The 12,093-nt window shown below is 42.4% G+C and overlaps 1 protein-coding gene across 1 annotated transcript in view; it reads right to left on the bottom strand.

Moving 5' to 3' along the window:
• Positions 1 to 12,093, bottom strand: part of plxnb2b (plexin b2b) — a 99,654-nt gene that overhangs the window by 37,795 nt on the left and 49,766 nt on the right. The window contains exons 2-7 of the mRNA XM_083972955.1: positions 6,418 to 7,544; positions 5,533 to 5,721; positions 5,032 to 5,157; positions 3,738 to 3,838; positions 2,066 to 2,192; positions 1,290 to 1,449 (exon numbers count right to left, since the gene is read on the bottom strand). Of these exons, the coding sequence (XP_083829081.1) occupies positions 1,290 to 1,449; positions 2,066 to 2,192; positions 3,738 to 3,838; positions 5,032 to 5,157; positions 5,533 to 5,721; positions 6,418 to 7,542 (1,828 nt within the window). The 5' untranslated portion in view covers positions 7,543 to 7,544. The remainder of the gene's footprint in view (positions 1 to 1,289; positions 1,450 to 2,065; positions 2,193 to 3,737; positions 3,839 to 5,031; positions 5,158 to 5,532; positions 5,722 to 6,417; positions 7,545 to 12,093) is intronic.

Genomic DNA, 12,093 nt, shown 5'->3' on the forward strand with positions numbered 1-12,093 from the left:
GGGCACAGCAGAAGGAGGCTTAAAACGTGCTGCGCTGGCATGTGGCGGGGGAATACAGGTTTGTCACTTTTATGGGTGGGAGGTGATGTCCATGGGAAGGAGTCCACGACTTATATAGCTCATTATAATACGTAATTTGTGTATTTGACGACTGACACATAAGACATGATCTGTAAATAACTCAATTTGACCTCAAATATCATTAGAATAATTTGTTTATACAATACTTATATAATCATCCCTAAAATATGTGTTCTTTAACTTTATTGTGAGATACAAGACAAACAAAGTGTGCACAAGGTGTGCGTGTGTGTGTGTAATTCAAGTGCAGTGTAGTGTGGTGATCGTAATAGTGCAGTAATAAAGAAAGAAATTAAAGAATAATGATAGTAACATTGGTCATAATAATAGTAACAGTATAAAGGGCATTAAGGATAACAGTTGTGATAGCATTAGCTAGACAGCAAACATAACGTAACTCATAATAGCGCTAATGACAGTAATAATTCTGAAAGTAAGAAGGAAAAATAGGAACAATAAGAACAAAGGAAGAAAGGAGGAAGAGGGAGCGGAGGATGGATGCTTAAATGGAATTTTGAAGAGAGAGAGAGAGAAAAAAATAAAAAAAATGAATAAAAAATAGATAGATAAATAAATAAATAAAATAAGGAGAAAAAAAAATGTGTTAATGTAATTATTTTAATAATCATTAAGTCATTAAGTCCAGTACTCCCTGGAAATCATTTAGCTGAGGCTGAGGCCACTTTGATGCCTGTACATCTTTTCTTGTGAATCAGTAAATATGTGCCGTTAGTTGTGACGGAAAAGCTCCTCTGCTGTGTCTCCAAAAAGCTTCATGTTTTATTCTTTGCTGAATAGACAATGGATAAACAGACTCCTGTTGGAATAATATTCTAAGTTCATAAAAAAAAGTATTGCAAACTAGATTTGGAGACAGGGTACCTGCGCCTGACACGGCCAGTGAATTCTTTGTTGATATTGTAATTTTGTGATGCAAATCTGTAATTACTCAAATTATCAAAAACCTGGGGCTTTTGTGAGCCCCTCAGGGTCTGTAGCTCCAGGGCAGATATCTACTTTGTCTTGCTGGTAATGCAGAATCAGTTGTAACAGACATTCCCCTTAAAAGATAATGTGTTAAAACAGGGCAGGTTTACTATAAAGGAAATAGGCCTGTGTATATTCCCATTTGTCCAGGTCATAGTTATCTCAAGGACATTTAAATCAAATGCAATTTGATTTAAATTTCCTTGATATAAAGGAAATACCTTTGTCATCAGGTGTTTGTGGTATGAGTGAGGGTTGAGGCAGTTCACAGGAGACCTGACTGGAGTCAGACATGGTGCCTTCACTCTGGAAAGACTCGATGGTGCAGTGCAGACGGTCAGAGGGGCCGATGGCCGGCAGGGAGGGGATGTTGATCTTCACCTGGACAGAGAAATAAAAACGCACAATAGTGTAAACTGCTAGAAACAGGGAGTTTTTCTTTGCAAGCATTACAGTTTGTGAAGGGTTTAGCTGAATGATGGTTAGATAACATTTAAGTGAACTATTATTCTGTTTGGTGTATAATTCAGTGATAATTCATATAATTCAACTGAAGCTAATACAGAAGAACTGTTTCTTCTGCTGGAGAGCGACTGTGAATGAGGAAGGAGGAGAGGAGCTGTTGATGGAAATAAAAGAGTGAGTCAGAAAGGGAGGGACAGAGAGGTAGCCACGGAGCGCAGAAATGAAAAAAAAACAACTTGAGAGAGAAAGTACATAAGAGAGGCTCTCCATCTTCAGGTTGTGAGCACAATCAACCAGGTCAGTTATAATAAGCCAGCTTGGAGTTTTTTGGATGGATCAATACGGAGTGGGAAGACCCGGCGCTGGGGCCTGTGATTCACAATGGAAACGGTTTATTACTCAGGCGGTGCATGTTTGTGTGGTGTGCACGTAAGTGGGGCTGTGTACTGTAGAGCGAGGGAGACAGACAGAGGCACGCAGAACAAAGGGAGAGAGTGAAGAAGAATGAGGGAGAAGAGAAGCAGCGCTGTACCTTGTGAGTCTTTTTGCAGGAAAGGTTCGGGGGAAAGAAGGAGACAATCTTGACACACTGCTGCCTGGGGCTCCACAGCCAGCCATTCTTCTCCTCTGCCCGGCGGCACTCAGACCTCCTGGTACACCTACAGACGAAGGATGAACAACTCCCTTCAGCTTCGGCGCCACGTCGCCCAAACACTTTTCACAAGGCCTCAAAAAACAGAGCCCATGGACGCTAACAGATTTCTAAATGTGCTGTTGTGCACAGTAACCTGGCGCCTGTTCAATTTTCAAAGTAAAGTTTTTTTTGTAGATATGCAAAATGTCAAACGGCCTCACGGGTTGTGCATCTGGTTGTGCAGTAAAGTGTCAGTCTCTCACAACTTAATGTCATTATAACCATTATAACCTTATCTATGCAAAGCCAATTAATTGTTAAAGTCTTTTTAAGCAAAAAATGCTAAACGTTTCCTTGTTCCAGCTTCTCAATTCTCAGGACTTACTTTGTTAAATGATAGGGGGAAGTTGACTTTTTTTGGTTTTGGTTTTGGCTAGTTGGTCGAGGAAAACCAGCAATGTGATCATGTTGTTATGGGGTGTACTGTAGGCTTGTTGTTGTTAAATCATGAAAATAACTGCCAGATTATTCAATGATGAAAACAGATTGATGTGCAATCTAATTTGACACACTGAGACACATAATTTCAACATATTGCTTTGAAAACATGGAAAATAAAACAGTTCATTCATACACACAATACATAATCATTACCACAGCTTCAGGTGTCCTAGTTTTGTTGTCATCATCTCTTTGGGGAAATGCAAATCTAAACATGCCAGGGGAATAAAATATAATAACCCTTGTCCTGTCACATGTCTCCATACTGTGCAAACAAACAAGTCAACTGAAGGCAGCAGATTTTGGTGGGAAAAAAATCTAGACTAACATGTTTTCAAGAAGAGACAATAAGGAGAGGATGGCAAACTGAATAAGTACAGCCTCAACTAATGATTATTTTTAATGGCTCAGTCTGACAGTTTCTCTCGATTCGTGGATTATTCCTCTTATCTGCTAAACAACAGAAACAGGAAAAAAAAGTGTTGTTTTATCTGACGAACAGGTGCAAAACTAGACATATTCAGACAGAATATCAGAAAAACAGCTCAAATATCACATTTGAGAAGCTGCTACCATCAAATATTTTGCTTGAAAGTTAAATGATCATTGAAATGATTAATTTTCTGTCAGTTTACTAATCAAATGATCAAATAATTGCTAAAAAAAAAACCTGATGCTAAGCAAAACAGAGGGAATGAACATCCCCTGGGGTGACACAACTGTTCTGCTTTCTCTCTGTTCATGATCACATCTCAGTAAACTACATGACACGTAACGCTCCCTCTCCCCTCCAGACCCTGATAAATATAGGCTGATGAGAGTAAATTGCACAGACTGCCTTCGCTGCATGAGGCTGACAAACAGCTTTAATTCCTTACGGCTGCACGGACAACAGGAGATGGAATATAAACACCAGGGGGTACTAAAAGTGTCTGCAATAAAACACTGAACAAATACCCCACTGGGTTTTACAGATGGAACTGCAAGCGTGGGTGTTTGTGTTAGTTTGTCATTGTGTGCGTGCATTTATAAGTGCATGCATGAGGTGTGCACACGTCGTGGCCCTCACCTGCCCTCCAGGACACACCAGCCACAGTACGGGTCCCTCAGTTCCACACATGATTGGCAGTCTTTCATTTGGAGGCACGTCTGCACTGGCACCTTGGTAATCTGGAGGATTACGACATGAAATATGATAAAACAGTGCAGCTTAGAGGAGACACACAGCACAGAGTGAGAAGCTTTTTTTTTAATGGAAATGTGTTTTAGTTTGTTGCTGGTGTGCAGAATGAGAATAAAACAAGTTCTGTCACAGTGCACGGTCCTTCGCGCCTGCTCCCCTGTTCCCTGTGTTTAATCACCATTCCCTCCATCTACATGCTAAATGTTGACTGTACCCAGGGGTGCGAGGTAACTTTGGAGTTGCCCCACACTCACAGCTTTCTTAATGTCAGATTAGGGAGGGCCGCATCGACCCTTTCTTTCTTCTCTCCCTTTCCCACACAAGCGATCAGACATCCACACCCACTTATATGATGATGATCTAGCCTTGTTCCAGGCCTGTGAATCACTGCTCACATCTGCCAGTTGTTCGGTGATTCAAATAGGCTGAATGAAGTGGAATGAAATGGCAATTCCCTATGATTACAAGGCTCCATATGGTACAATCATCTTAAAATAGTTTGCTTATGTAATGTATTTAATGATGTAACATTCTGAAAGGGGCAGCTCTCCATTGTGAGGACTCTTACCTTTGACACCTAAGTACTTCACTGGTAATACTTACTTTTTTCTGCTGTATAATTCTGAATGCAGACATTTACCTATCATGGAGTATTTTTTTTTTTACATTTTATGGTATCTGCTTTTACTTTACTATATCATCTGAGTAGCTCTTCCTCCTCTGATTATACCCTGTACAATGAATACTTTATTGATGGCGTGAAATTTGCCATACTGTGTGTGGCAAGGACATCCACAAAAACTTGAGTCATCTAGTTCAACTTCAAGACGATGGAAATGTGAGTGATGAATACTCTTCTTCAGTGTCATTGGAATAGCAGAGAGGAACTGATGAATAAACTTTGGTTTTGGTTTAGTTATCTATCTGAATAGATATCTGATGAAGAGATATACTTCTCTTTTCATCAATGCAGTTGTCTACAAAGGCAGCATACTAGTCATCAGATACAACTCACACTTTTAGGCTCTGAGTCTTTTTCATGCAACAATAGAAATTGTACATTGGCCTCATAGTCCTTCCAAAATGCTGGTGACCTGAAAAGAGGGCTGTATCTGAACGCCTCCTGAGGGGAAGCATGTTATGTATGATACGTGTTAGAAGAGGACCCTGGCATACACACCTTTTTCTCAGTGGTGATGTACAGGTGGCTGTTACCAAGGTCAAAGAAAATGTTCTTGTTGACCTTCTCCCCCATGCTGTCACTAGGGGTCTGGCTGTACACGTAAGGGTTCGCGGTCAGATGCACCTGGGCAGAAAACAAACAGAAACACTATAAGATATGAGGTTATTTCCCCAAACCTCCTCCTGTCACTTGAAGGGATAGTTCAACATTTTGGCAAATTAGCCCATTGCCATAATCCCTATAGTCTTACGTAGGAGTAGTATAGGTTTGTTACCTTTAATTGTCGGTGCAAGGTCCAAGAAATCCCATGAGCCTCCGTAGCGTAGCTCTGAGCTGCTCACGGCTCTGCTCTGCCCTTCTAAAAATAGCTTGCACCATAACGAACCTAATCCTAAAACTATAGGGATTGTGGCAATGGGCCAATTTGCCAAAAAAGTTGAACTATCCCTTTAAGAATCTAAAATAAAGAAGAGCAGCAGGTCATAAGTACAACTCTACCTTGAAGACCTCTCCCTGGTTGTTCCCCAAGAAGGCGATGGTGTGATCGTTCTCCACAGCGACGGCCACAGAGGTCAGAAGACCCTGCATGGTCAACACTGCGTGTCCCTTTAAGGCAAACTTGGGCTTGCTGGCCAGAGGGGAAGGCAGGAAGTCTGCACCACACTTGTAGCTTTCCAATGTATCCTTCTGCAAAGAGAAATTGGGAACAAAACTTTAATTGAATAAAACATTAATTGTGCATTGTGTGTCCTTTAATTCAGAGCAATAAAAGAGGGAATACGTGAGAGTCAAACTCATTAGTAATGTTACAGGTGCTCTGCTAAATGAGCTGTATTATAAATAAAGCTTACTTAGCATATTGAAAATAAATGCTTTTTCACTTGGTCATTTCTTTTAATTGCTTTAAAAATAAAATATATTTATGAAGCAGTTTGGTTTTAGGATGGTTTTAAAGGGCACAAGGTGCATTAGCAAAGAATAACAGAACTACATCAGCTTATAGTTTATATGGGTCTTGTATTTGCACTGTTATCTATAGTAGATCTTTGAAAAATATATAAATATTTTGGCTTAAGCTTCCATCACAGGGATAAATACTTTTGCAACAGAGCCCGATTTGGCTCATGAGCCTCTATTTTCCTACGACTACGATATAGTGTTGGACGGGATGAGTTGAGGGAATTGGGAAAAGAGATATGGACGGGGGGAAATGTGTGAGACAGACAGAGATTTAGACAAGACAATGCAAAGGATCTGCAGAGCAGAGTAAACACCGGCCCATTTAAGTAAACAGTCACATCTGTGCATCCTAAAACATGCACCCATTTATTTAAACCTGATTTGTTTAAACATCAATCAGCCCGACACAAAAGAAGCACTCACTGCAATGCTCGACGTGCACTCAGATTTGGATGAGTAGGGGCTATCCACAGCGAGAGACCCAGAAATCTTCCCTGAATCGCTGTAGCAGGCGCTGATGATGTCCACCAGCCGCTCGTTGATGGAGTTGAGCGGGTACATGCAGAGGGCCGACTCGTTTTCGTCGTCATCTGGACTCGCCACCACGAACAGAACTTTGTTCCAGGAGGCGACGTTCCCGTACATTGTACCTGATTCGGCCATGACCCGCGCCAGCTCTTTTCCTGGAGAGGCCACGTACGCAGCTTGGACTTTGTTGTATCGGTTTTTTGGCCCGCAGTCTAACTGCAGCTCTGTGTGGGAGTAGTAGTGATGGTCTTCCTCGCAAAGCCGAGAGATAAAGGTAAAGTTTTTATTATCCGTACCATCGAGTGTCCGCGAAAAGAGGAAATAAACAAACCCGTCGTCCTTGAAGGCGTGGCGGAAGTCGTGCAGGTATCTGGGAACAAAGGGCATCGTCTGTACCGTGGCTGACTCGATGATGCTCTCAAACACCACCCATTCCCGGAAGTCCCGCAGGATCCGTGTGCTGATGAGTTTTGTGCTGTCCAGGCTTCCGTAGCCCTTTCCAACAAGGAACACATCAAAGGTGTGTCCCTCTTTTTCGTAGGTGGACATGACGCCCACCACGTTGACATTATCCTCTATGCTCGCCACGTAAGTCCTCTCCCCTTTGCTGTCGCTGTAATACAGCTGCTGCTCCACATTGGTCAGGTTCAGGAGGGAGCAGATGCCTCGGTAGCGGCTGCCGCACACTATGAGCGACCCGTTGGACGGGTGCACCAGCAGGAGCTTGTTGAGGTTGGGCATGGGCTTGGTGTCCTGGCAGGCCGAGGCCGGGGGCGTGCAGGTCCGAGCGTCCTGTTTGGGGCCCGTTTCAGCGCGGGCTTCCAGGCGGAGCGACGGCGCCAGCTGGTAGATGGTGTTGACCGCTCCCAGGTAGATGCGACCCGTCTGGGGGTCCTGGACCACATTGTTGATGGAGGTCTCCGAGGTGAACTCCGGGGTGGGGACGTTGCTGCTCTCCTTCTGGGCCCATGTGGTCGACTGGCAGGCGAGGACGAGGAGGAGGGAGACCCAGCTTGCCATCTCTGAGGAAAACAGAAAAAGGCGAGGTGTTAAATTATTGGTGAAGTTGAATACAAACTATCAGCAACACAAGACTTAAATTGGAGGATTGTACGATTAACAGTTGATCATTATTCATATGATCCTGATACGATCACAAGGTTTAAAGCAACGCTTTGACATTTCAGGAAAAGGCATTTGTTGCTCGCTCGCTGAGAGTTCAATTATTACTTGAGATCAATACCATCATCACGTCTACGTGCTAAATACGAAGCCGGACTCGGGAGACGGATATCTCGGCTCAGCTCGGCCTAGCTTTGATTTCTGTGCAGATTAAACAAAGATACAGAACGCATTAGAGCGCTTTAGGTGTTGGTGGTTGGATTTTATCCCTCATATATAACAGTACAGATGTGAGAGTGATATGGATCTGCTCTTCAAATTCTCATGTGAGAAAGTGAAAAAACACATTTCCCAACTATTGCCTTCAAGGGGGCTGTGCTTCACTTGAATCTACACCTGAACAATTTTGATTTGATTTGGCAAGGTTATGAGAGATCCGTCTGAAATTTCTCCAGCTGCGTCGAGTCGTTCAGAGGTGAACTCAGTTTCAGAAGTTTTCTTTGTTCATGGCACAGCTCTGTAGATCCTGCAGAATACATGTTTTTTGTTTGATATCAATGCCAAATTCAAATGCAAATCCCATTTACTTGCATCACATGAAGGTGGGTGCAGGAAACCCACTGACTTAGCTGAATAAAATAAAAGATATCACCATGGGTACAATCAACAGGAGCAGATAAGGGGTCTTTTTGCTTTGTCATTTGGGTGAACCGACACTTAAAGAGTACTACTTGTGAAGCATGTCATGGTGTAGATTTATTGTATTACAGTACAACTATATTAAAACAAACTGCCTTGAGCTAACGCGGTGCAGCTATTTGTGTTGGACTCAACTCTACGCTCCCGTTCTATAAAGGCTGTGTTGTTTGGGTCTTAATTGACTTAATATCAGAAATGATCACTGGTGAAATAATCTAACTTCTCTGAGAAGGGGTAAAGAAAGATTAAGGCCAAGAGCTCGATCTCAAAGCATAACAGTAAAAGCCTATTTGAAAAAGCTTGGATCCGTTCCAACTTCATTTGCACTTTGCTTCAACAACACCTCCAAGCACAATGTGCTCAGGAAGTACACCGTTTTGTCTCGCAAAACACATGATCACACAATATCCCGGCAAAAAAATGCAGACAGCATCATGTCCTGGCCAACAGCAGGTGTCTATGGAGTCCTCGCTCACTGCTGTTTGCCCAGGCGGTGGTAAATATGGAACTGCAGGTGGTTTCGAAACAGCTATTGCCCACACAGCAAATGTGCATCCACGTTTGCATGTGGTTTTCGGAGCTCGCACGCTCTCAACAGCATCCTCTCTCTCTTGTCACCTTGTGAGTCATCTCCACAGGCACGTTTGTTAAATTGAAAACCCCTGATGAAACTGATGAGATGTCGTTTGCCAGAAGTATGTTTTATTATGTTAACCTGCCTTCCCTCACTGGACTAAGCGGGGGGACCACTGATTATAGACATTTGCCCTGGGGGGACTGTGTTAATTTCACTGTCAACCCCAAGTGCCCACTACTCAGTTTGATCATTTTATGGGTTTTTTTTTTTTTACCCGGGCTCCCCCATTTACTACCTCAGTCGCTCTCCCCCTTCTTACCCATTCCACTGTGTAAATGTATTGTGCCCTTTTCAATTCATAGCCTTAAATATTTCCATTAAAAATGAAATGGTGCAATAAAATCCCTGTCTGTGCTTACTCAGGACAGAAATGTGTGTGGTTGGTTTTTACAGCTTTAATTAAGATGGAGGGGCACTCAGCCTTTTGTCAGGATTTAACTAAGAGGAATAGTCTAAAAAACAAAAAAAACAAGAGAGTTTTCATGCACACTAAATGGATGGACAAAATAAAAGGAACATCATGTGAACAATAATTTCAGCTCTGAGGTGACAAAAACTTCAATTACAGGGACGTTTCCACCGGCAAAGTTGAGTTGACAATTACAAGCATGTGTCAGCTCGGAGAGGCGCCACAATAACTCACTTTTATGTTCGACTTTTCGAGGAAGCGTCACAAGAAAGTGCACGAGCTGCAAAACGGCTTTCGCTGCCTCAAAATGTTGACAACATAAGCTAAACACAGTCAAGCTTGCACCGACACAGAGCGGTGGCAAATTGCAAAATGTTCACAGACAGACAACGTTAAAGAAAAGAAAAAAAAAACGGCTTTAAAAAATGATCACAGAAATAAATGAGTACGGTCTCGGTGTAATAAAGTTTTCTCTGTAAAAGTCGGCTTCACAAAGCCGTCATTCCTCTCTGGCTTTTGGCAACAATTTGAAGGACATAAGAGCAGAGATACAGATGACTTTGTTCTGAATGACAAAATTCCAACCGCCCACCCAAAAGAAAATCAATTTAAGCCTCAATAAACTGATCGCATGAATGCACTGCTTGTGATAACAGGCACATGTCATTTTTGCGATCATTATCTGACATTTCCAGAGAGCACTGTGGGTGTGAACTTTGCGGCGTCACTAGCACTGACCTGTATCTATCCTCCCTCCACCTTCTTTAATTAAACCATTCTGCACATGTACATTTTCTACCTCTCTCACTTTCATTTTGTGAAGTGCAATAATAAACTGCACAAAGTAATTGTAATAAAATCTGAATTTATCTACTGCAGCATTTTATAAAATCCACACATGCCTTGATCCTTGTAAACTCCAACGGCTGGAATGCGTCTGTTCACCACAAGCTGCTTTGCATCGCTATGCTGAAGGTGGAACAGGTTCAGGAAGTCTGACATGCTGCATGACCTTTAATGTGCATTGTTTCCGTTTGTGGATACACCTGATGGGAACATCCAGTGTTTTGTAACGTCTCCTGTGCCATGTTAAACCTGGAGTAGGTCTGTGTGCATCTACAAAATGTTAGAAATCAAACAATGGCTGTTTGATTAATGCTGCCGAGTTATTTTTCACGTTTTTTTGTACACAACAAGAAAGGCTGCGCTGTTTAAATATTGAGTGTGATTGTAAATATGGACAGTAATTGAAGCATGACCCCCCTCCTGAATGTATTTCCATTGTGTGCCGTCCACTGAGCACTGTAATATCCACATTTCCATCAGCTCACTCTGCTGTGATACAGACCACACAGCGAGGCTTTGACAAAAGGTGGATTATGTCAATGGCTTGTGTGGCAGAAAAATCACTTGATTCCTTCGACTCCTAATCAAACGTGCTGTGACAAAGCAACTCTCTCAGACTGCAATTTACGATACAAGCACGGTTGTCTCGGGGCGCTCATTTAGGTCTCAGAAAACTCCAGTTCCACTTACATCCATGACTTCAAAGAGTGCTTTTCCTATTCATGCAAATCCTATAGCAAGACCCTGCTCAGGAAAAAAAAAAAGTGTCACGTAAATTTCTCTCAGATGCTGCATTGTGGGTCAGTGCAAACTAAATTCTTAACATATTTCAAAGGAGCCCCTTCTCTCCAAGGATGTCTCCTTCTGTCGCTCTATCACTTTTCATCCTTTTTTCATGGGTTTAATCCTGAACGCTGGAATTAAAGAAGCTTCAAAGAGCTTGAAGAGAGGTAGACGTCTGGCGGGGGTGACACAGGTGGAATGAGGCCCATTTCTGCCCAGACCAGCCCACCTCTCTCTTCTCGACATGCCTCTAAGCTGCTGTGAGAGAGAACACGGCAACTGGGCATACCATCCAACACGTGGCTATTCTGAATAAATAAAAAGATGCTAAATTTAGAGACTGTGTGCTGCATCAGCTTGCAGCTAATGAAGCCTCCAATGGCCTGGGATAAATAATAATGAAACGCATTGTGTGCTAATGAAGCTGGCACTGCTGAAAAAATGTGATTCGGTGAAAGGCACAATTGTTGCATTAACAAAAAAAAGAAAACTGCTCAACTGTCACTGTTGAATTGAATTAGATTTCTCTACTAATTCCTTTTCTCACATTTAACTTCATAGTTACAGTAAAAAGCAAATATTTAGTTGAACAACACATGTCTAAACTGAAGTGGCTAACCTGAATCCACACCGTCACTGACTGAATCAGGAGCTTAGAGCAGCAGCAGAGCTCCCCTCACAGAGGAACGGGAGCGTCATTGTTAGCTCAGCCGTGATGAACAATATGGTACTGTTGTGAAGAGCTTATTAAAAGACAGCCCAAAGCAACTCAAACGATAATGATCCAAGAACTCTTTTTCGAAAACATAGTAGGCAGCCTTGGACCTACAATTATTTGTAAAGTCAAATCTCACACATTATTTGTTCATTAGCAGCTTCCTCCTTCTTTGTTCTCTCATCTTTTCAACCTTAATCCTGATGCCACACACTTCGCCTCAAGAAAAACCCCGCTCACACAAACGTGTTATGAACGGTAGAGAGATGTCATGTACGGATCATTTACCTTTAAACGCAGCTCCTTGCAAACAGGGTTCAGGGGCTAAAACCAGCAAGTCACAACAAGTTAGCGCAGTCT

The sequence above is a fragment of the Trachurus trachurus genome (genome assembly GCF_905171665.1).
Source record: "Trachurus trachurus genome assembly, chromosome: 6".
Classification (NCBI taxonomy): domain Eukaryota; kingdom Metazoa; phylum Chordata; class Actinopteri; order Carangiformes; family Carangidae; genus Trachurus; species Trachurus trachurus.